Source organism: Marmota marmota, unplaced genomic scaffold (assembly GCF_001458135.2).
Source record: "Marmota marmota marmota unplaced genomic scaffold, marMar, whole genome shotgun sequence".
NCBI classification, from domain to species: Eukaryota; Metazoa; Chordata; class Mammalia; order Rodentia; family Sciuridae; genus Marmota; species Marmota marmota.
The window spans coordinates 24,502,914-24,528,249 of record NW_026000240.1 but is presented as its reverse complement, the minus strand read 5'-3'; the positions used below and the strand labels follow the sequence as shown (position 1 = coordinate 24,528,249).

The window sequence follows — 25,336 nt, the reverse complement described above, 5'->3', positions numbered from 1 at the left end:
ATTAGGCTGTTCAAGGTCATGAGAGTTATTTACATTGAAAAAAAAATCCTCATTAGATTTTATTGTCCTCAGTTCACAAGTAAGAAATAGGTCTCAGAGAGGTTAAGTCACTTGATCAGAGTCACATAGAAACTGAGTGATGGCCCAGGGCCTGATGCTACAGCTCTCTGACAGAAGATTAGGTGGGTCTCCCCACAAGTGCCTCCTGATGGACAGTGGCTTGGGGACTTCTCTGAAAAGGTGACTGTCGGTCTCTTTCACTGGAGACACTTCTCAGACCTTGGCTGAAGAGGTCTAGCTGAAGTCCCACTCTGCTCCCCTTCCCTCTCTTCCCCCACAGACCCTGCAGGTCATGGCACAAGAGCATGACCACCTTTACCTCAGCACCTTCACCGTCTCCATCCACTGTGGCTGCTCACTCTCCCAGGGGTCCACACGGATCCAGTCGGATGTCTGCAGGGCTAGCCGGGCCATGGCCACTCGGTGATGAGAAGCCACCAAGTCCTTCTTCCCATAGTCATCATTGACAGGTGAGATGATGCCCTGGGTCACCTGGTACATTCCTAGGCAGGAGAGAACTGTGATGCTGCATGTCCAGACAGATGCTTGCCACCCTGTGGTGTGAGTCCAGGCAGGTGCTAAGACCTCTGCCTGTCCTGAGTGGGGGCGACCCTGGCATGCTCTCCTTCATGGGCCAACAGCAAGAGCAGGGTATCACCTCCATGATCTTGTGCCTCCCTGACAGTCTTCTACAACCCCCTGCAGTACTTTTATCGAGAGGAAGGCTGCAAGGGCAGAGCCCACAGAGCAATGGGCCCACAGAGCCAGATACCAGAATATGCTGGAAGACTGGGTGCAGGGGCCACACCTGTAATCCCAGAGACTTGTGGGGCTGAGACTGGAGGATCGCAAGTTTGAGGCCAGCCTCGGCAACTTACTGGGGACCTTTCTCAAAATAAATTTAAAAGTTTTAAAAAGTTGGGGAAGGGGGCTGGGGATGTAATTCAGTGGTCAAGTGGCCCTGGTTTCATTCCCCAGTGCAAGAAATACAAATGTTTGAGGAACATCATGAGGTCCTCTGTGGGAGACAATGGATATGTGTAGTTTCTTAGTCCAAATCAGGCACTGAGGCTGCAAGGTGTAAGATGGGATGTAGCATGGAGCAGGGTTGAGGGATAGTTGGGTGGACTGACTTTGGAGGATCCTGCCATCAGTGGAAGGAGAGGTCTGTCTTGGAATAGCCATGGGCTGTGCTCATCTGCCACAGAAACTCCCTGTAGACCCCGTGAACCTGCATGGGATCTTTCTGATGGGAGATAACTTAAATGTATTAAGCCCTTGACACTTGGCCTTTCTTCTGAAGCTGAGTCTACTTGATCTGGACAGTGTTACTTTTAGAGACATTCTCTATTTCTAGCTCAAGAGTCTCTGACATGCAAGAATATTGGATTTTATCATTTTATCCCCCCCGCAACTGTTGAAATGATGGTGCAGTTTTTCTCCTTTGGTCAGTTAATATAGTGGATTGCACTGATTAATTTTCTAGTCTTAAAACTAACATTTGCATTTCTAGATAAACTGACACCGATGGCTTCACGTTGCTAGTTACTTTTGGGAAGGAAGACGGCTCTATAATTCTTCGTCTTATGGTCTGTTATGGTTTGGATGTGAGGTGTCCCGCCCTCCACCCCTGGCAACGCTCCTGGGTTAATGCAGAAGTGTTTGAAGATAAAACGGGTGGACTCTGAGAGCTATAACCTAATCAACCCAACCGAGTTTGGGCTAACTGTCTGGTAAATGTAGGCAGGTGGGATGTGGCCGGAGGACAGTGGGTCAGTGGGGGTGTGCCCTGGAAGGGTGGACCTTCCCTGGGACCCCTTCCCCTTTCTCTCTCTTTGATTCCTGGCTGCCATGTCCTGAGAAGCTTCCCTCTGGTAGGCCTCTTGCCATGGTGTGCTGCCTCATCTTGGTCTTAGAGCAATGGACTCAGTCAATCATGGATTGAACCTCTGAAATAAAAACCAAAATAAACTTTTCCTCCTCTAAATTCTTGTCAAGCATTTTGGTCACAGTGACACAAAGTTCACTAACAGAGAAACTGATACTGGGGGTAGGGGAGTTGTTGGGAAGGAAGATGGGTCTATAATTCTTTTACAATCCCTGACCATGTGGTTCAGAGGCATTTGGAACTGGTTTGTGGAAGGAGTTTGGAAAAGTTTGGGGATGCAGAATAGATAAATCTTAGATTGCTGTAAGCAGAGCTTAATGGGAAATTCTGGTGGGAACTCAGAAGACCAGAATTCCCATAGGAATGTGGACTATGCTCATGAGGATTCAGAGGAAAATGAGGAATCTAGAGAGAACTGGACTAGAGGCTCTTCACGTGACACTCTGGCAAAGAACTTTTCTACATTTCCTATGTCCTGAGACTTTGCCTGATGCTGAATTTTAAAGCAATGGGATAATTAATCTGGTGGAGGAAATTCTAAGGCAGCATAGCATTCAGTCAGTGGCATGAATTTTGCTAGAACCTTTTAGCCAAATTTACTGGGAGAATCAGGAGTGGAAAGCAGAGCTGAATAAAAACTTGAAGTTTGACCAAAAGAGTGCATTTAAAATTGAGGACAAGAAAGGTGTAACTGTTGAAGAGATGTTAGCCATGAAAGAGATGCTAAGTACTTCACATAGAGGAAAAGAAGGCTTGAAGGCATCTCAGGAATTTGCATGATGGCACCCATTGCAGGCTTAAGGATGTAGAAGGAAAAATTCCTTTGAGAAGAGATCCTGGTGATGCCCTGCTTGCACAAGGGGTCCTAGGAAATTTTTGTCACTGTGCTCAGCCACCCAGGTACTGAGAGGGTACTGCAGATGGCTAACATGACAGGGGCCACCATGAGCTGGTAGCGGGCCTCGGCATCATCCACGTGCTGCTGGTTCTGCGGGAATGAAGGAAGCTGAAGTTAAGCCACCATGGAGGGTTCCACCAGGAGTTTGAGGAAAGATCTGGGAGTGCCAGGCAAGGTGGAGCAGGGTCAGCATTTGTGCAGGTTGCCCTGAGAGGGTGATAAGTGACCCTGTGAAGCTGGGGACGAAGCTGGAAGGCAGACCCTAGAAATTAAAAGATGCCAGTAACATGGACTATCTGATGAGAAAATCTGCTGGCTGCGGAGAGAACCAGACTAAGGGAGAGACCATAAGCACAGCAACTGGCAAGGCCAGAGCCTTCCCTAAGCTTCCAAAGCCCTTTGGAGAGAACATCTTCCCCCAGGTATCCAAGAGGCTATAGGTAGTGTTAAGGGACCTGTTTGCCTGCAGGTTTTCAGTCTTGTTTGGTCCTACCCCTTCTTTCTAAGCCCCTATTCTTCCCTTTTGGAATGATAATATTTACTCTGTGCCACCGTGTATTGGATATATGTAATTGCTTTTGATCTTTACAGAGGCTCACTGCCAAGAGTCTGCCTTGAGTCTCAGAAGACATTTTGAACTTGGATTTGGGGAGATTCTGCTAAGACTACGGGGTCTCCTGAAAATCAACTAAATGCATTTTTCATTATGTGGTGGACATGAGCTTTTGGGGGCCGGGGGTGGAATGTCATGGTTTGGATATGAGGAGTCCTCCAAAATATCCTGTGTTAATAATACAGGAATGTTCAGAGGTGACATGGTTGGATTGTGAGAGCTGTAAACGAATCCGTCCATCCATGTCTGAAGGGCTAACCTTGTGGTAACTATAGGCTGGTGGGGCCAGGGCTGGAGGTGGTTGGTCAGTGTGGGGGCTTGCACTGGCAAGGTGCACATTCCCTGTAGTCCCTTCCCGTTCTCTCTTTGTGATTCCCAGCTGCCATGTCCTGAGGCAGCTTCTCTCTGCACACTTTTCCTCCACGATATGCCGCCTCACCTTGGACCCAGAGCAATAAACTCGGCTGACCATAAACTAAACTCTGACACTGTGAACCAACTTAAAACTTTTCCTCCTCTGAGTTGTTCTTGTCAGGTTATTTTGGTGACACCAAGTGACCCAAAGCTGGCTAACCCAATGTCCTGATGAGGTTTTGGTATCAAGGGGAAGCCAGACTCACACAGAGGGTTGAGGAATTTCCTCTTTATACCCCGACAGGGCTCGTGTGGAGGACTGAAGTAACATTTTTTTTTTCTTTGCTGCTTGGTGGAGCTCACCAGTGAAGTCTGATGAGGCTTGGATTTAATTTGTGGGAACATCATTAACAATTGATTCGATTTCTTTAATGGTCAGAAGATGATTCAGATTTTCATTTCTTCATTATGATTTTTGGCAACTTGGATTTTTCTAGGATTTCTGTCCACTACATCTAACATTTGAAATTTATTGGCATAAGTTTCTTCATGCTGTTCTCTTATCTGTTCAGTGTCTGAGCCATCTGTACCGATGGCTTTTCTCATTCCGAAGGCTGCTTGCATCCCTTTCTTTTTCTTTGCACAGTATTACTGGAGGTTTGTTATTTTTTTAGTCTTTTGAAAGAACCAACTGTTGGCATATTGATTTTTCTCTCCTGAATGCTTCTTTTCTGTGTTCCACCAAATTCTGTTCTTATTTTTATTAATTCTATCCTTCCACTCTCGTGTTGTTACTTTGCTGTTCTTTTTCTAACTTCTTGTGATATGTGCTCGGCTAATTAATTTGCAGTTTGTTCTATTTCCTAAAATACACAGTTCAGGGTTTAAAAATTTCTCTCTGAGCACATTTCTACTTGCATCTCAGAAGCTTTGATAGAGAGTGTTTTCATGACCGTTTGGTTCAAAATACTTTCTAGTTTTTATTATGATGTCTGATTTGATGTATGAGTTATTTGGAGGAATCATTTTTTCATTACCAAACATATTGTGACATGTGGGTTATAGTTTTGGTATTGATTTCCAATTTAGTTCCACTCATAATCAGAGAACATACTCTAAATTGATTCGATCATTTGCAATGTGTCCCAGTATTTGCTTTATGTCCCAGTATTTGGTCAGTTTTGGCAAATGCTTCATGTGTGCTTGGAAAGATTTGTATTCTGTGATTGTTTGGTGTAATGATTTGACCATTCAGTTAAGATTACTCATTGTTTTGTTTATATCCATATTCTTACTGATTTTTTTGGTCCACCTGACCTGCTGTATTAATCACGTTAGAAAAATCTTTTACTTTAGATTTTTTTCTATTTTTCCCTTTAGTTCTTTCAACTGTTGTTTGATATATATTATATCTATAATTCATATGTCTTATATCTGTATCTTTATGTGAATTGAACTTCTTTATCTCTGGTAAAATTATGGTTTTCTAAAATTCACTTATTTTTTGTGATAATATAGGCTCAACAGCTTTCTTTTGGTGAGTATATTTATGGTGTATTTTTTCCACCTTTCAATTTCAATGTCTATACTTCTGTTTAAGCAAGACTTTGTAAATAGCCCATGAAAACATTTTAATGTCAACTTGGCAATTTTTGACTTTTAACTGAAACACAGGTTTATTTATGTTTAATGTGAATGCTAATATTTGAGTTCAAAGGTACCATCTTATTTTATGTTTTCGTCACCATATTCTGGTTACTTTTATTCTCTTTTCCTATGTTTGATTTTATTATTTCAATTTTTTTTCTCTTTGAGATTGTTTAGAAATTACATAATCTTGCCACCAAAGTAAATCAAAACCTTTGTGTTATTAAGGAAAAAAAGCGAAGATAGCCTTTTCCTTAACAGCCAAAGACTAACTCCATTTACCACCCACTTGTTACATGTGTCATTTTTGCTGTGTCTTTATTCTATTAGATCTTGCTACTTGCTATTCTCTTTTATGCAACCAATGCTTATTTAATTTTTTTCATGTATTTACTATTTTCTCAACATTTTACTTCTTCCTGTATGTCAGACATTCCACCTGGGAATCTGGCAGAATTAATCTGTCTGGCAGAAATATACACTGTAGAATTTCCTTGAGCTAGTGTGGCTTTAGTCTTGACAGATATTTTCACTGGGTATAAAATAGTGAGTTTTAGGGCTGGGGATGTGGCTCAAGCGGTAGCGCGCTTGCCTGGCATGCATGGGGTGCTGGGTTCGATCCTCAGCACACATAAAAAAATAAAATAAAGATGTTGTGACCCACTGAAAACTAAAACATAAATATTAAAAAATTCTCTCTCTCTCTCTGTCTTTCAAAAAAAAAAATAGTGGGTTGCAATAATTTTTTTTCTTCAGTGTTCTCAAGTTACTGTTCCATCCTCTTTTATCGTTGATATTGAGAAGTCCTCTAAAAGTCTACCATTTATGTGCAGGTAGTCTGTATTTGTTTTTCATCTTTAAACATTGTCTACATATGAATTTCTTTTTATTTACCCTGATTTGGGATCTCTGGGTCTCTTAAATCTGTGGGTTACAGTTTTTTGGTTAGATCTGAACAATTTTTAGTTATTATCTATTTTAGCTTTTTTACCACTGTGACCAAAAGCCCTCACAAGAACAATTTTAGAGGAGGAAGAGTTTATTTGATGCTCATGGTTTCAGAGGTCTCAGTCCACAGACAGCTGGCTCTATTACTCTGGGGCTGAGGTGAGCACAGCATTGTGGTAGAAGAGTGTGGTGGAAGAAAGAAACTTAGGCCAGGACAAGCAGGAATCAGAGAAACTAAGGTCTCCTCACCACGGGCAAAATATATACCCCAAAGTCATGCCCCACTGGCCCACCTCCTTCAGCCACACCGACCTGCTTACAGTTACCACTCAGTTAATCCCTACCAGTGGACTATTGCACTGATCATGATTAAGTTAATGATTTCACAACCCAGTCATTTCACCTTTGAATGTTGAGGTATTATCTAATATAATACCCACACTTTGGGGGACACATCATGTCTAGACCATGGGCCATCTCTTTCTTCCCTTTTCTTCCGGCCCTTTCACTGTATACATGGAGACTTCATGTCTCTTGTCCTCTCTTCTGGAATTAAAAAATTTATTTCTCTATGCTTCATTCTCAATAGTTTCATTTCATTTGTCTTCTAATTCATTCAATCTATGTTTTACTCTACCAAGGTGATTCAAAATCATTCATTGAGCTTTTGAGTTTTCCAACCTATGAACATGTTATACCTCTCTCCATTTGTTTAGATCTTCTTTGGTTTCTTCCATTGGCATCTTTAATGTTTAGGACAGAAATTCTATATATGCTTTGTTCAATTTATATCTAGGCGTTTTATTTTTAATTTTTTTTTAAAGAGAGAAAGAGAGAATTTTTCAATATTTATTTTTTAGTTCTTGGCGGACACAACATCTTTATTTTATTTTTAGGTGGTGCTGAGGATTGAACCCAGCGCCCCACACATGCCAGGCAAGCGCTCTACCACTTAAGCCACATCCCAGCCCAGCGTTTTATTTTTTTAGATCAATTTTAAGTGGCATTGTTTTTAATTTTGGTTTTCACATGTTTTCTATTGGTATGTATATATACATATATATACACACGTATATATTATCTATATCTCTATCTAGATATGAATATAGATATGATCTACATACATTATAGATATATATCTACATCTATATATGTATAAATACATATATATATACATACTGCAACCCACAGATTTAAGAGACCCAGGGATCCCAATATATATATACATATATTGATATTTGTGTGTTGATCTTTATCCTGCAAGTGAAATCACTTTCCTATAATTTTGAAGGTTTTTTGGGTAGATTCTTGAGATTTTCTACATAGACAATTCTGTCATATGCAAATAAGAAACTTTTTTCTTTTCCAATGTGTATCCATTTTCATTTGGTTCCAGTTATTTAAAAAACAAGAACAAAAACAAAACTCATTTGCAGTATTTTCTTTGAACCATGGATTTTTTTTTTATAAGTGTGTTAATTTCCATGTGTTTTAATATTTTCCAATTGTCTTTCTTTTATCAGTTCCAGTAAGATACCATGGTGGTCAGAAACAATATTCGATGTGACTTTGATTCTTTTAAACTTGTTGAGATTAGTTCATATTTAGATTATGGCCTATCTTGGTGAATGTGACATTGAGTGGTGAGTTCCATGCACGTCAGTTCAAGCCTGTGGTTAACTATGTGGTTGGCCCCTCTGCATCCTGGCTGGTTTTCTGTCTATTTGTCATCATTGCTGAGAGTGGGATGTTGAAGTCCCCACCTATGATTGTGAATTTGACTATTTGGCCTTTGAGCTCTGTTTTGCTTCATGTACTTTGAGACCCTGGTTTTTGGTGTTTCTGTTTTAGAATGATTATGTCTTCTTAGGGGGCCTTCATTGAACTTTTAATTTTGTTTATTTTAGTCATTTCTAGAAGTCTGACTGGTTCTTCAAAAAATCTGGCAAGTCACTTTTTAGCTTTTTTCTTTAAATATAGGCATAACTGTTTCGATATTTATATTGAATAATATTAGTTTCAGAGTCTGTACGGTTATTTTTTCCGTCTTTTATTTCTGTTAGTTCTTATTCCTATGGTTTTACTTTCTGTGCTTAGTTTTCTTTGAATGCTTGCTGGTCAATGCCTGCCACATCCTGATGGTCACATGTCCTCCTCTGGAAAGGCTTCATACTTGCTTTGGCAGGAACCTGGAATTTCTAGAAGCTCACAGATCTCGACTTGAACTTCTTGGGGTAATTCAGGCTGAAGATTGCAAATCTGAGCAAGGGCTCATGTGTGGCCCTTCTTCAGAAGGATGTTTTCTCCTCTCTTTTTTCTTTGATTGTCTAAGCAATGGTACTAAGGTACCAAGGCTTCTCTCAAGTCCTCTAGGATTGGGGAAGGGGGTGAGTTAAGATCCTGTTCACCTTGGCCCAGAGTGTGTGGTTCCTTCAGGTTGAGCTTAATGTTGGTGAAGTCACCTACATGCTCCCTGCCTTTGGGTTCTGCCCCTCCTGACTTGCACAACCCTTGATTCAAAACTTAGGTGTGTATTTCAGGGCATTAGTGGCTCTGGTGCTTCAATAGCCCATTCACCTCTCTGATTACGAGTGATCTCCCATCTTTTCAGCTTTAACAATGAAGAATGAAAGACATTCTACCCACCACTTCTTGTTTCAGAAGGAGAGTTGAAATCCAAAGGGTGTAGCTTTCCCCCCAGAGCTTGGTGATCTCAGATACATTTTGCATTCCTGGCCATCCTGGCTGCCCGGGGCCCTCCTTCCTGCAAGTTGAAGCATGCACCACCTCAAGGGGTGGCAGACCCCAGCGGAGAACAGGGAGGCAATGTTCACCTTTTGATTTCCAGAACTGGCTCCTAAAACTCATTTTAGAGGTAACACTGGCAAACGTTAGAGCTTTTATTTGTAGGAGTCAGGCTTGTTGAGAGAGAAAAGGTTCAAGTTCCTTTAAAAAATCAGGAACCAGAGTCCAGGGACTTAGAGCACAAAGTTACACCAAAATTCTGAGAGTATTAAGAAGAGGAGAGTATGCTAATGGAAATGAAAGGCTCTTTCTGGGCTGAGGGTGGGGTGAGGTGAACTTGGCAGCAGGGTGGAGAAGAGTCTAGAAGAAAGGTTTGCGGTTTAGAGGGCTCACACTGGAGTCACGCTTGCTCCCTAGCCGCCGTCAGAGGTGGGGTTGGGCGGACATAGTTAAGAGGCCCAGTGAGGTATGCACACTGGGGAGCAGGTGGGTGCATAGTTTGCTTCCTTCCTGGAGTTCTGAGAGGAGACCCCCCCTTACATTGCTCTGGGACAATTCAGAGCAGCACCCACAGCATAGAAATGGAGGTGTGGCAGGACGGGCAGAGGGTGCTGCAGAAAACAACCCATCCCCCACCCTCAGCAGGGCAACCAAGGATCCTGGAAAATTCCCAAGGCCCCTTCGGGGAGTAGTGAAGGGGGTTAAGAATTAACAGTGGACATGGCTCCTAGGGAGAGGGTAGAGGGTACAGGGGGGTGCAGCCCAAAGCCAGGGACCACAGCATTGGCAGTACCGGGGAGAGCCCAGGCACCAGCCTAGACGACAGGGGAATGGTGCTGTGGCCAGGAGAAGCGGAGGAGGCTTCAACAGCTGAGGCAGAGAGGACAAAGGTTAATGCCCGAGATGGAGGGCAGAGCCCTCAGCTGGGGGCAGTAGGGCCAGATGGCCCTTTTGGATGCCAGGAGACTAACCCTTTCCAGGATGCTAAACTGCCCTGGAGGGGTAGGCAGGGATGATGAACTTGATTAATGACTGACTGCAAGAGGCTCAGCCCAAAATAGAAGCCTTTTTTTTTTTTTTTTAATGGAAACAGTGTCTTAAGAGAATGTTGAGTGTTGAGAAAGCAGCTACATTCCTGCCTACCTGGGTCATCCGAGGGACATACAGGCTACTTCTTTCTCTTTTCCCCTTTAAAAGGAACAGGGGCTGGGAGGACGAACTCCTGTTGGGCTGTGACTTTCTGGGGCCCTTTACATGCATTTGACCTTCACATTGATCTCTGTTTTACAGGAGGAAACAGGGTGGGGGGCTGGGCCCAGCCAGGCAGCTCTGCTGGGCATCCTGGATACCCAGGTGTCACCTGTGATGGTTCAGCTCATTCTGACGGCACAGGTCATGCACCGAGAAATCAATGCTTTTTTACAGCACCCAGGAGAGGAGAGTCAATAAAAATAACAATTTGAGCTAAAACTCCTTCTTATCCTCCAAATGGTCATGAGTCCAGGCCTTTTCCCTTCAGATGCTCTTGACCACAATGGCAGTGTTGCCTTTCCTGTGACCCACCCTCGATCCTTCTTTACGTGCAGGTACTTGTCCAGGGACCCTCTGCTGTCTGAGCCCACCTCCTCACAGCACTTGTATGATAGTGATCTGTCTGCCCTTGTCTTTCCTAAAGACTGAGAGATCCTCAAGGCCTCCGCCTTTTTCTTCCTGTCTGGGTAACATGCACCCTGATTAGTAAGGAGCCACGCCACCCTTACCTCGGGGTTACCCAAGCAGCGCCATGTTAAATGGCCAGACATCTGCTTTCTCAGCCAAAGTAAACTGTGACACCTGAGAATAGGCACAGCTGAGGGGAGGGAGAAGTACCATCTTTAAGACAAGAGGGTCACATTTGTCCCCCTACAATACCAGATCAGAGCTGTCTGTCTGGGGAACAGACTCATCCAGGAGAAGACACAGACACGGGTACACCTGGGGGTCTTGGGCCTAGGCATGATCACATGGCCGTGAGGACCACCAGCCTTCACAGAACACCCAGAGCTTCTGGTCTGCCATCATGGCCCGATGGGCAGGATGGGGAGACGGCTGCTGTGGCTGGGAGGTGGATTCAGTGCTTCTCCTGAAGGTTCGCGCACTGGAAGCCTGGTTCCCAAGGTGCCCTGTTAGGAGGTGGGGCTGTGAGAGGTATTTGGGTCATCATCGGGAGCACCACTCCTGGAAGGGCCCAGTGCTGGCCTCAGGGACTGAGTTAGTTCCAGCTGGACCCTCCCAGCTCTGGCTTCCTGTCTTGCTATCTGATCTCTTGCCAGTGTGACGCCACCCAGCATGAGGCCCTGGTCAGAGGCTGAACAAGGGGGCTGTCTGATCTTGGGCTCTCAGCCTCCCAAACTATGAGATAACTACGGTTGGTCTTTTCTTTCTAACTACCGTGCTTCAGGCATTTTGGTATCACAACTTAAAATGGCTCAGACAACAGCCTGGGAAGAGACAGACTTCAGAAAGGTGCCCACCACGAAAGACATAACTGAGCAACTACCAGGAGAAAAGGAACGCGGGGGACACAGGGAAATGCAGGGAGCAGAAGGGACGTTTAATATTATTCCAGTAATATTGTCAGAAATACTGCAGAGATGATATCCTGCCTATGAAACAGGAATGGGGTGTTTTATAAAGGAACAATCAGAAAACAGGAAGAAGCTCTTAGAGATTAAAAGACATGCACTCCATAATATCACCAAGTGCCTGCAGCATGTCAGGTGCAGGGCGGGACCCCAGGGTAACAGGTGTAAGGGGATCACATGCCAGAAAGAAGAGAGCATGGTTCCATCCAGGAGGTAGACAAATTTAATAGGAATTCCTGAAAGAGACCAAAGGAAATCATCAAAGAAAAAAAGAAATATATTTTCCCAGAGTAGGACACACATTTTCAGAATTGACAATCCTCTGAATGCTCAGCACTTTGAATAAAATAAGGTCCACACAGTGGTAAGCCATTATAAAACTTCAGACCACCAAGTTTAAAGAAAAGATTCTACAAGTTTCTAGAAAGAAAACCAGAGGTCAAACACACAGAATTGGAAAGCAGGGAAGCACTGTAATTCTCAACAGCAAGTCTAGGATCTAGAAGTCAGTGGAGTCAAATGTTAATTTCCAACCTTGAATTCTATATTTGGCCAAACTACCAATTGGTTAGAATAGGCATGGCAGACTTTTATTCTACTAAGAAGACAGTAAATAGTTTAGGATTTGTGAGCCACATACAGTCTTTCTTCCATGTTCTTTTTTTTAATATTTATTTTTTTGTTGTTGTTGTAGTTGAACACAATACCTTTGTTTTATTTATTTATATATGGTGCTGAGGATCGAACCCAGGGCCTCGCACATGCTAGGCGAGCGCTCTATGGCTAAGCCACAACCCCAGCCCAATTGCATATTCTTAAACAAAAACAAAAAAACTTTTAAAATGTAAAAAACCCTGTTAGCTCACAAAACAAATGACAATTGGCCATGGGCTATATTTGGCCTACAGGCTGTAGTTCACTGTTCTTGAGACCATGGGATAGAACTGTTTTCATTTATGCAAAATCTTAGAAAGTTTACCTCTCATATAACCTTTGTCAGAAAGATGCTGGAGAATGCACTCCATAAAATGAGATGGTAAACCAAAAAAGTAGAAGGTAAGGAATCCAAGAAACAAAAGAGTTGTAAGTCAGAAGACAAGTCAAGGGACCCTAGGGAATCAATGAAAGGAGATCCCAGATGACAGTGACATAGTGGGCGTAGAGAGCTGGCTGAGGAGAGATTGGAGCTTCAGGAGGGATAGGGGCAGAAACAACATGCGTTAGACATTTCATCTGAGTCACCTGTACAAAGAAGGGCTTTCGAGACCTTCTAGAAAATGTGGGACTCAATTAAGTTTCAGGTGTAAAGACACAAGGGAACAAGTAAGGAAGCAATTATTAGTTCTAAAGTTACATAAGAGACAGGGAAATGCAGCAGTCTGTGCGATTTACTTAACTCCATTTACGCTGACAAAAATGTAAGCGATAAATATTAGCAGAACCAACATTGTCAGCCGATCAATTTGAGATGTGAAGTGTGAGCCTGACGGCAGAGATGTAACAGAGCTAGAGTCTCATTTTTCATAATTAGAAGCCAATGGATAATATCTAGCTCCAAAAAGTCAGGAAGCAACAGTATGAGCTTGTTATTTAGAAACAGGGAGCCAAAGACCAGAGAAATAGCCAAAAGAGGCTCTGTGAACCCGGAATCTGGGGTGGGGGCGACAGAACCAACAGTCCTGCACTCTAAGCCGTATACTAACTTAAATGTTATCAATGAGTAAAATGAGTTCAGAAATCAATGTAAATGGTAAGGATCCAAAGTTAATAAAACACATCTAGCAGGTTATTACTACTTATATTTTGGTTCATTTTCTTTGTCTTATGTATATTATTCTCCATATAATGTAAATCTACCTACATATCTTCCTTTTAAAATTTGTTCTTTTTTAGTTACATATGACAGTAGAGTGTATTTTGGCATATCATACATATGTCGAGTATAACTTCCTATTTTTGTGGTTGTACATGATGTGGAGTTACACTGGTTGTGTATTCATATATGAACATAGGAGAGTTATGTCGGATTCATTATATTGTCTTTCCTATTCCCATTCCCCCCCACATCCTCCCACCACACCCCTCATCCAATCTAGTGAACTTCCACTCCCCCCACCACCCCCACCTGTTGTGAGTCAGCATCTGCATATCAGAGAGAACATTGGGCCTTTGGTTTTATGGGATTGGCTTATTCACTTAGCATGATAGCCTTTGGTTCCATCCATTTTCCAGCAAATGCCATAATTTCATTCTTTATGACTGAGTAATTTTCCATTGTGTATATTAGCCATATTTTCTTTATCCATTCACCGATTGAAGGGCACCTAGATTGGTTCCATAGCTTAGCCTATTGTGAATTGAACTGCTATAAACATTGATGTGACTACATCACTGCCATATGCTGATTTTAAATCCTTTGGGTATAAACCGAGGAGTGGGATAACTGGGTCAAATGGTGGTTCCATTCCAAGTTTTCTGAGAAATCTCCATACTGCTTTCCCAAGTGGTTGCACCAATTTGCAGTCCTACTAGTAATGTATGAGTGTAACTTTTCCCCCACATCCTTGCTAACACTTTTGTTACTTGTATTCTTGATAATTGCCGTTTTGACTGGAGTGAGACGAAATCTCAGTGTGGTTTTATTTTGCATGTCTCTAATTGTTGAACATTTTTCATATATTTGTTGACCATTCATATTTCTTCTTGTGTAAAGTGTCTGTTCAGATCCTTTGACCATTTATTGACTGGGTTGTTTTTTTGTTGTTAAGTTTTTTGAGTTCTTATTATATATCCTGGAGAATAATGCTGTATCTGAGGTGCAGGTGGCAATGATTTTCTCCCATTCTGTAAAGAATGTAAAGAAGCTTTTCAGTTTGATACATCCCTTTTACTGATCCTTGATTCTACTTTTTGCTTTAGGAGTCTTGTTGAGGAAGTTGGTTCCTAAGCCAACATGATAGAGATTTGGACCTACTTTTTCTTCTAGTAGGTGCAAGGTCTCTGGTCGAATGCTAGGTCCTTGACCCACTTAAAGTTGAGTTTTGTGCAGGGTGAGAGATAGGGGTCTAATTTAATTTTATTACACAAATGGATTTTCAGTTTTCCCAGCACCATGTTGAAGAGGCTATTTTTTTCTCCGATGTATGTTTTTGGTGCCTTTGTCCAGTATAAGGAAACTGTATTTATGTGAGTTTGTCTCCGTGTCTTCAGTTCTGTACCACTGGTCTTCATGTCTGTTTTGGTGCCAATACCAAGCCATTTGTTACTATAGCTCTATTGTGATGTCTCCTGCTTCATTTTCTTGCTGAGGATTTCTCTGGCTATTCTGGATCTCGTATTTTTCCAAATGAATTTTATGACTGCTTTCTTTATTTCTATGAAGAACATCATTGGAACCTTAATAGGAATTGCATTAAATCTGTATAGCAGTTTTACTAATAATATATTTATATTAATTCTGCCTATCCAAGAACATGGGAGATCTTTCCATCCTCCAAAGTCTTTTAAAATTTCTTTCTTAGATGTTCTGTAGTTTTTATTATAGAGGTCTTTCACCTCTTTTGTTAGATTGATTCCCAAATATTTTATTTTCTTGGAGGCTATTGTGAATGGAATAGTTTTTCTAACTTCTATTTCGGTTGATTCATCACTGATGTATAAGAATGCAATTGATTTACGGGTATTGATTTTATATCCTGCTACTTTGCTGAATTCATTTATGAGTTCTAGAAGTTTTTTGGTGGAATTTTTTTGGGGTCATCTAAATACAGAATCATGTCAGCAAATATGGATAGTTTGAATTCTTCTTTTCCTATTTGTATCTCTTTAATTTCTTTCATCTGTCTAATTTTCTGGCTAGTGTTTCCAGGACTATGTTGAAAGAAGTGGTGAAAGAGGGTATCCTTGTCTTGTTCCCGTTTTTAGAGGGAATGCTTTCAATTTTTCTCCTTTTAGAATGATGCTGGCCTTGGGTTTAGCATAGATAGCTTTTACAATGTTGATGTATGTTCCTACTATCCCTAGTTTTTCTAATGTTTTGAACATGAATGGATGCTGTATTTTGTCAAATGCCCTTTCTGTATCTATTGAGATAATCATGTGATTCTTGTCTTTAAGTCTATTGATGTTTTGAATTATGTTTATTGATTTCTGTATGTTGAACTAACCCTGCATCTCTGGGATGAACCCCACTTGATCGTGGTGCACTATCTTTTTAATGTTATATATCATCTTTATGAGATTATATGATCATCATTTTTCTTGGCCACTGGCCCTTTTGAAAATATCATTTTAAATGATTACATAATAATGGAATGAAAAAAAAAAAAAATATATATATATATATATATATATATATATATATACACATACATACACACACACTCACATTTCTTCTTTGGTAAAGTGCCCCCTCGATTGCATTCCTTATCTATCTACCAACACACAGGAACTCTCCTTGACAAGAAGGTTCTCAGCCTGACTGTTGGTCCCTCTGGCAACCGACTCACAGGCCTTCCCCGGCTCCGGTCTGGCATTGATTCTCTGTGTCTCGTCTTAAGAGTTTCGTCTCCTTATCTTGTTACTGAGTTTCATAGAATTTCTTGGAATAGCGTTGTCATTCTGTTTCATTGCTAGAAGTCACCTCCCTATCTGTCTCCTCCGACCACTCATCTGGCATGTCACCGTCCCCAGGCTGCTCCTCCTGCACCTCTGCCTGTGCCATCCACTCCCCTCAGTCTCGCAGAGAACCAGAAACACAAACATTCTCTTTTCCTCCTTAAGTGGAAAGCCACCTGCTCTGAATCTGCAGACTGGCACCTCCTTTGGAACGGATGTCCCTTTTCATATGACCTGTGACTTTGGTTGGCCTCTTCTGGAAAGTTCTGTCTGCCCACCACTGGCTGCTGGGTAGGTCCCTGTTTCATAATGGTAACCTTTGGGTCGATTATCTTTAGTATTTTGCTGAGTGAAATACATGGGGCAGGAAATCAATTGCCTTTTTCCTCCAACTATTTAAATGTCTGTCTCACTTTCTCTTATTATATAAATTTTCTCCCCACCTCCCCTGATTCTGTTTTTCTCTGATCATATGTTCATTTAATGTGGACTTCATGCTCCATGGTGCTAACTGGAGTCGGCATCACACAGTTGATGCTGTGTGATGACACAGCAGGAAGTTTCTGAACACCTACTTAGTCTTCCAGAACTATTTTCTCCAGTTAAATAAAAAAGGGAAAATGTCCACCCATTGGTGTTTTCACTGGAAACCTGATCAATAAGTGGCCATTCCCACTTGGTCACACTTGGTCGAGTGTCTCAGGAGAAGGCGGAACTGCTGCCCCCTGGCACCCTTCAGGTATCTGGCCAAGGTTAGACTCAGGGACATGTTCCTGGCCATTACTCTTGAGAATGGAATTTTTTTCTCACTATATTTCATCGTACATATTTGTTTCGGTACATAATACTACCACTCTTACATAGAAAACTGAGTACTTTGCTTGGTTTATCCTGGATCTAAGCTCCCTTACTCAACTTATTAATTCTAATAGTTTTCCCTTGGAGGGAGAGAGGAACATCACCTGCAAACAATGAAAACCAAGTCTCCTTTCTATAATTTGATGGATACCATTGGAAATCAGGGCAGTGAGCAGGCATTCTTTTCTATATCTTTGCGACTGTGAGAATGCCTCTGAAGTGTTATGCCATTGTGCATCAGTCTAGGGAAGGATCCTTGCAGTTCTAATTTACTAGAAGTGCAAAAAAAAAAAAAAAAAAAAAATCCCTGAATAGGTATTGGATTTTATTGAATGACTTTTAAGTATGTATTGAGATGATGATTTAGGTTTCATAAAAATATATTGTCTTAGTAATGTGATATATTAATAGATATCTTTATGGTAAATTGTCCTTGAATACCTGGGATAAATGCTACCTGGGCTTGTAGAATTATTCTTTTATTAGCAATTTGATAACCTACTACTTTATATGGGTATTTTGCATCCAAGATTATACTGTTAAACACTAGCTGTAATGCCACAATATCCTTATCCAATTTTCTTTGTGCTAGAAAATGGCTACGGTAGGTTGAATTATGGGTCCCAATTCCTCATTCTGCCATTATAGCATTACACAAGGCAGAGCGTACTTCCCCAGCCCTTGACTTTGGGCGTGGTTAGAAGACCTGCCGGACCAGTGGGATATTAGCAGGTGGGACATGAAGAGATGCAAAGCTTGCTTGGTGGGGCTTACTTGCTTGGTGGAGCCTGTGTCATCCCCATGAGAAGAACACGCAAGTGGTCACTGCCCTTCCTATTTCCCTGGACCCAGAGTGGGTGGGTAAGCCCCCTGTCCCAGCCACCCACAGATCTGTGATCAAGAAATGAACTGTTTCTTCTAGCATATCCCTGATATGTTGAGGTTTGGTGCAGTTGAAGCTGACTGATAAAATGCTTTATCTGGAAACAACGAAAGCGCGTGTGGATACTATTGTTAAGACCCACACAATTACAATCAGGTAACCAACGTGAACAGCTTATGGCACATAGCTGGTGACTCAGTCATTGTTACTCTCTCCACTCCCTGACCTGGCAGGATCAGCAGAAGAGAGGACTATGGTAGACTTGTTCTGCAAACATGGCCCCAGCATTATCTCACAGCCAAGGACTCTTGGAAAACCTGGCCACTCTTCCATGTGACTAATGTACCCAGTGGCAGAAGGGTAGGTGTGGATTCTGAGGCACTTCCAACTTAGGGTCTTGGGGTTCAGTGTCTCAGAAGTCAAGTGCATGCTGGGAAGTCCCAAAGTAGCCTATGCAGAGAGACCCCAGAGTACAGATTAAAGTCTCCATACCCAGTGTGGCTTGCCAGACTTAAGTAAAGAAGTCTACAGAGGATCACTGCCTCCAGCCACCTGGTCACTCCCAGCCTTAAGAGTTGTCTCAGCTGAGTCTTCAGACATCATGGAGCAGAGGTAATCTGCCCCTATTGTGCTCTGTCCAGATTCCTGATCTGCTGAGTCTATAAGCCTATCAAAATGGTAAAGTTATACCACCATATACTGTTTGTTATGCAATAATAATAATTGCATCAGTAACAAAGATTCCAAAATGTTGTGTGATTTTCCGATGGTTATGCTGTTGTTACAGGGCAAGGATCCATCACAGAGCTGAGGCAGCTGCAGCCCACCGTTCAGTTCTTGCAATTACCCCAGGAAGATTTCAGACATGGTGCTCAGAGTAGTGGGCATGAGTTGTAGGGACAGGAAAAGGGGACACTCTCAAGGGACAGAGTTGGTCTCTTAGAGAGGAGAAGGATGGCTCACTCCTCTTGCCCTCCAGTTTATTGTGTGCCCCAGCTAAGTTTCCAGCGCTTCACCCAAGGGCACCTCTCGAATTTTAACTGATAACAGGATGGCATTGGACTTTCAAGTGCCCACTGTGTGTGGTAAAGGTCCAGAGCCACTCTAGGTCCTGTTGGCCCGTGCTGACTGGTTCTAACTGGAACTTGTTCTTAACAGACTTTATGGGTAGGAAGAAATATCCTTATCTCTTTGAGTTCTGGAAGCTGGTTTGTGAAATGGTCACAAAATTCTGCCCCTTCAGGGTAACTTGTGTCCTTCTTATCATCATTTCAGGCCTGTGTTTCTCCCTCAGAGAACAGGTTGTTTGTTTGCTGGGGAATTTAACAGATTCTGTTGACTTAAGCCAGGCAGGGTTGCAGGTAAATTGCTTTTAAAAAAGAAAGCATGTGGGGGTCAGCAGAGTGGGCCTGGTTTATAGGATCATCTCTTTAACCTCATTTTCCTACCACTCATGTCCACCTGTGACTTACCAAAACTACCAGAAAATGGTGGGATGAGGATTGGAATCCAAGGCTGTCTGTGCTTTTGCTACTATCCTGATGGACCCAGACCAGGCCACTCTGGGGCATGATGGAGGAACTTCCCCCTCTGGAACTGGCCTGAGAAATGAGACCACCTCCCCCAGCAAGACTGGCTTCAGTAAAACGTTACTGCTGTTTAAAATGCTAGCAGCCTCACAAACCATGAAGCCAAGACTTAATGGCATTCCAAACTGTAAAAACTTCATTATTTCCACGGAGAATGCCTTGGCGCATTTATCAGTACTTTATTAAGAATTACCATGCATATTTAAAACAAAACTACACGTGTCAAAACCATTGAGAAAAGCATTAGGTAATGCTCAGACGTGGCTTCCCGGGAGCGCAGACGTCCTCATTCTCCCCGTCCCTGTGCAGACGTAAATCTGGGGCTTCTGCTGGGAGAAGCTCAGTGTCCCTGTGGGTACAGCCACAGTCAGCCCCTACCCACTTAGTGTACCCTTTTGTCCATTTTCTTCCTCTTTTTTTTTTTTTTTGGTTGTGCTGGTTGAAAAGCACCCTGGGAAACAAGGCCTTGAAAGGCAAACTCTAAGACAGCTCAGGAGCAACTGTTGCAAGAGCTGCTGGGAATCAAGTAAACAAGGAAAGACAAGCCGGGGTAATGGAGCAGGTGAGGAAAAAAAATTTAAAAAAGCAAAAGCCCAGGATCTCAAATCAGAACCAAACAGACACAGCATGCTTTTAAAAAGAGATTATTGTGATTTAAATCGACTTCCAAGCTAAGCCTGGAAAACATGGGGGTCTGGCCAGAAGCAACTGAGCTTTGATGCCTTCTCTTTATTTTGACATCACATTCCAAGTGTATTTAACAATTTTGCCTTTTTTTTTTCTCTTTAACCAGAGAGCTCCTGGCCTGCACAGTCCAAGTGAACTCGAGACAACCCATTTACTGTTCAGCTCTCCGCCTTGCTGGCCAGCAGTGCCCATCAATTTTGGAGGCCACTGCGTGTCTCCATCACAGAAGCCTGTGGTAGAGAGAAAAGCTGATCCAGGAGTCCTGCTGTTTCGAAGTAGAGGCCCCAGGCCCTCTGGAAGCACAGCTGGCTGCTGGAAGCCCGATGGCCTGTCTTACCTGCCCAGTGCCCATGGTGCACTGCCCGCCATTTCCCTTCCTTCTGTCTGTGCAGTGAAAGATTCTTTCAATCAGCAAACTCTTCCTGCACTTTACGAAGCCCCCCCCCTCCCCTTCTGGCCTCCAGAATTTACAGTGCCCAAGCTTGTCAGCGTGAGGTTTTTTCTTCCTTTCATTTCCAAATGTCCTACTTTCTATGTGCGCAACTTCGTAAAAACTTAGCCAAGTAAACAACAAAGCATCAATATTGCAAAGGGTTTAAATTTCCCTCTGGGACTGGACAGAAAGGACTTTTGTTCTCTCTCTCTCTCTCCTGCCCCGTTCTCCACAATCATCTCTGGTCCCAGGCATTTGGCACTTGGGCTGGCAGTGCCTGTGTCTGGGTAGTGACAAAGCCCCTGGTCAGGTGGCTGCCTGCTTGGGGTCCTACTGCTTTTCAGACATTAGAACCATTTTTTTTTTCTTTTTTATGCCTCCAACTCCCACCATGTAACTCCTGGCTGTGTGCTGAACAAACGTATCCTTTCAGAGTGGGTGAGTTTTAAAAGGAACTCACCAGAACTCTATTTTTTTTCTTTATAAATTTATTCATTTATTCTAATTAGGTACATATGACAGCAGAATGCTTTTTGGTTCATTGTACACAAATGCAACATAACTTTTCATTCCTCTGTATAAGATGTAGTGTCATACCATATGTGCAGTACCAAGGTAATAATGTCCATCTCATTCCACCATCTTTCCTGCCGGCATGACTCCTCCCCACCCCTCCCTTCCCTTTGCCCAAAGTTTCTCCATTTTCCCCATGTCCCCCACTCATTAAGGATCAGCATCCACTTATCAGAGAGCACATCTGGCCTTTGGTTTTTTGGGATTGGCTTACTTCGCTTAGCATGATATTCTCCAACTCCATCCCTTTACCTGCAAACGCCATGATTTTATTCTTTTAATGCTGAGTAATATTCCATTATGCAAATATACCCCAGTTTCTTTATCCATTCATATTGAAGGGCATCTAGGTTGATTCCACAATTTAGCTATTGTGAATTGAGCTACTGTAAACATTGATGTGGCTGCACCACTATAGTATGCTCATTTTAAGTCCTTTGGGTATAGACCAAGGTGCGGGATAGCTGGGTCAAATGGTGGTTCCATTCCAAGTTTTCTAAGGATCTCCATACTGCTTTCCAGATTGGTTGCACCAATTTGTAGTTCTACCAGCAATGTAAGAGTGTACCTTTTCTCCCACATCCTCACCAACACTTGTTGTTGTTTGTATTCTTGATAGCTGCCATTCTGACTGGCTTGAGATGAAATCTTAGAGTTATTTTGATTTGCATTTCTCTAATTACTGGAGACTTTGAACATTTTTTCACATATTTGTTGATTGATTGTATCTCTCTTCTGAGAAGTGTCTGTTCAGCTCCTTAGCCCATTTATTGATTGGGCTGTTTGTTCTCTTGGTGTTAAGTTTTTATAAAGAACCCACCAGAACTCTAGATGCCGGTGTTGCTGGGATCCTCAGAAACGTATGACCTTTTCTTTGGGTACCTTAGACCTGGCAGGAACTTTCCACAGGATGAAAGGCAGGAGGGATGGAGTGGTGGGCACAACTGTAAACAGGCACTTCTGACTGGGGATAAGTCATGGGAGGTCTCATGGGGGAGCAGCTCAGGATGACGCCTTGGGCAACCTCTGTGTGTGTGATCTGTGAAAAGTGGCCCTGTTCCCTGGGCAATCTGTCTCTTCAACTTCTCAAGAAGGGGGCTTGGGAGATGGGTAGGAACTTGAGAAATTTCAGTTCCTTTGCCTGTACAATGAGAATAAGTAATGCTACATATTTCAGAGGGCTGGTATGACAATCAATGACTTAGCGTAGGGGACAGAGAGAAGTTCAGGTGTGGCCATGGTTGGAGAGCACACTGGAAATACCCCTGAGTCTGGGTCTACCTCCTCCACGTGCCCTCCAAACACCATTTCCCTTCCTTCTTTGTAAGGCAAGAGGAGATGTTCATTGATTCCACAGACAGCATTCCAAGCCAGGTAGCCCTTCAGCACTGTAGGTTCAAAAATAAACATGGAGGGAGTCCTGCTCTCCTGGGGATGGGGGTCTTTGGACCTCAGGAGAGGAATTGCCACCCATGTTGGGCAGAGGCACACGAGGGCAGCTTCGGGAGTCTAGAAGAGCTCTGAGCAGGCTGGAGCAGGTTTTTGGGAGGATGGGACATCTGAACAGCCGTCCTCACTGCAGAGGGCAAATGGTAACATAACACAGGTGAGGCCTTGTTCACCAAATCAATTCTTCCCACTGTAGTGTATTGAAAGGAGATTAAAAAAAGAATCTGCAGAACACCGAAGCTCAATGACTCCTTGATTCTGCACTAATATCCTTGCCCATTTCTTGATACGTTTTCAATTTACCTTTGTGGCAATTTACACTGAAGGAAACTGTCCAGGATCAGTACCAGAGGATTCAATGAAATAGGTCATGGAGTTAAATGCTGTGGCAAAACACAGGGCTTAATTTTATAGATAAAATTTAAACTGCTTAGCTCCTTTTTTTTTTTTTTTTTGCATTATTCGTGTTAAGACTGATGTTACACAGTGGCAGAGGGATGCTTCTAGAAACCAGGAAGTCAGCTTCCTGATTCCATAAGCAACTGTGGGGGTGGGGGTGGGGGCATGCACTCTGGCCTTGCAGCTAATAGATATGGCCTTAGGGCAGAGACCTGAGTGGTCCACCTTCCACCTCCCCTCACCTGGCTGCTCCTGGACAGGAATCTTGCCTCTGCTGGTAGACAGAGCAGAGGACAACACTCCAACATGGGTTCTGTTGGAAATTCTCAAAGCCAGGTCAGCACTGAAGTCACTGCTAATAACACACATTCCTGGCGGCACCAAGCTGCTCCCTAACATCGAGGCATGGGAACTTGATCCCAGGTGATCTCTACACATTAGTGGAGAACCGCAGACTGGTGGGAGCTGAAAAGACCACTTCCTTCCAATCATCCGAGGTTAGTTCATTAACCCAGCTCCAGGCTCCAAAGTAAACAAGGACCACTTTTCTATAATAACCAAATTACCAATTTTATGAGTATGGAATAAAAGGATATGGGTTTCTTAGGTTGTAAATGTTTTATAGAGTTAATGCAATTTCATTTTTGAGGCTTGTTTCTAATAATACCCCTAATTTACATGTCTAATGTATTCCTTGGTCAATTCTGCTTATGGAAATTTAAGATGATCTTTTCCATGTGTAATGTAAGACATAATTTAAGCTAACCTAAAGCCGGCCATTCTTACCAAGCACGTGAAAATCAGTCCCAACAGGGGATGCTTTTTTCAAAGTTTTATTTATTTATTTCTTCATTTCACGTGCTGTTTAGTGTTACTCTAGCTGCTCTGCATTATGGTCAACAGGGACCCTTCACCTCCTCCAGAGAAAGAGGACCAAAGATGCTTGGGAAACACTGGAGTGGACACAGTGAGACAGATTTTTTGCTGCAGATTATAGAGGCTCTGAGAGTCCAGAGCACATGGATGTATACAGCAGCATTCCAAGAAGAGGAAAGAAATCCCAGGGTTTAACTAGCTCATTTGGCTTTCATGGATCATTCTTTGGAATAAGTGTTCAGAAAGCCATGCTTTGGGAAATATCTGGTGAACTCCATCTGCAGATTACATCATGGGATGAGAGTTCTTTATTTGGTTGCACTACCCATGAGATCCTGGGAAATTATCTTATAACTGGTGTGATAGGATCCTTTGGGGGAATCTTCCTCAAATAGAAATCTCCACCCCTGTCATCCAGGTTTATATATAAATAGCAACCAGCATCTACCTGGTCATCATGCCTGGCCACCAACCAGATCCTCATAACCACCATCCTGCCATAATGAACAAGACCACGGTCAACACCATCACTGTGACCTTTGCCTCATTACCACCACCAATGTCCCCATTGTCATTCCAATAACACCAACACCATCACCACCACACTGACCGATCAAGCCCGCAGCATCGTTATCACCATCACCGACAGTAACTACCACCTCTGCAGCCACCAGGACTGCTGTCAAAGCAGCCATCACCACTGCTCCTACTGGTGCCATCATCTTTCCCATGGCCAGATGAGGAGAGGAGGGGACATAGGAAATACAGTGTCATTATTCTAGGTTGTATGCAAAGTCTGGATGGTCAATACAATTGCAAGTATTTCCCCGAGTTATTATGGCATCTCAATAACCATTGAGTGGAACTAGGTGTGGTACCAGCAGAGTCCTGGGGTCTGAAGTCTAGAGTCTAAACAAGACCTCCAGTTCAAAGCAGGGATCTCCATCTCAGGGGTTCAACCTGCCACACAGAGTTGCATACCAGCTAATCTCATGGGAGGATTCAGCCCCACTCTGCCTTCAGATATGTGGATGGTGTCCTTGAGTTTGCCCTTGCCCTTGTTCTAGCCACGGGGCAATCATAAACTTTAAAAGCAGCACAAAGTGAAGCTTGTGTCCCCTTTGAGCAGGTGCCTTAGGGAGAGTCACAACAGACCAGCTCTGAACTTTCTCAACTATGTGCTCTTGTTGAGTGC

General features: G+C 42.8%; 1 protein-coding gene and 1 long non-coding RNA gene across 8 annotated transcripts in view; one reads left to right on the top strand and one right to left on the bottom strand.

Annotated features, from left to right (window-relative positions):
* The window catches only part of Nmnat3 (nicotinamide nucleotide adenylyltransferase 3), a 142,135-nt gene that overhangs the window by 39,759 nt on the left and 77,040 nt on the right, over positions 1–25,336 (bottom strand). For 4 of the 7 annotated variants that reach the window (XM_015486990.2, XM_048794327.1, XM_048794321.1 and 1 more), the window contains exon 3: positions 380–563. The exons of 2 other annotated variants lie outside the window; for them this stretch is intronic. In XM_015486990.2, the coding sequence (XP_015342476.1) occupies positions 380–563 (184 nt within the window). Of the gene's footprint in view, positions 1–379; positions 564–9,054; positions 9,173–25,336 lie in introns of all 7 variants that reach the window. One more of the 7 variants, XM_048794322.1, reaches the window with a different exon arrangement.
* On the top strand, positions 18,371–20,965 carry LOC125613596. Its single transcript, XR_007344159.1, has 2 exons — positions 18,371–18,495; positions 20,518–20,965. It is a non-coding gene; the product is annotated as an uncharacterized LOC125613596 (long non-coding RNA).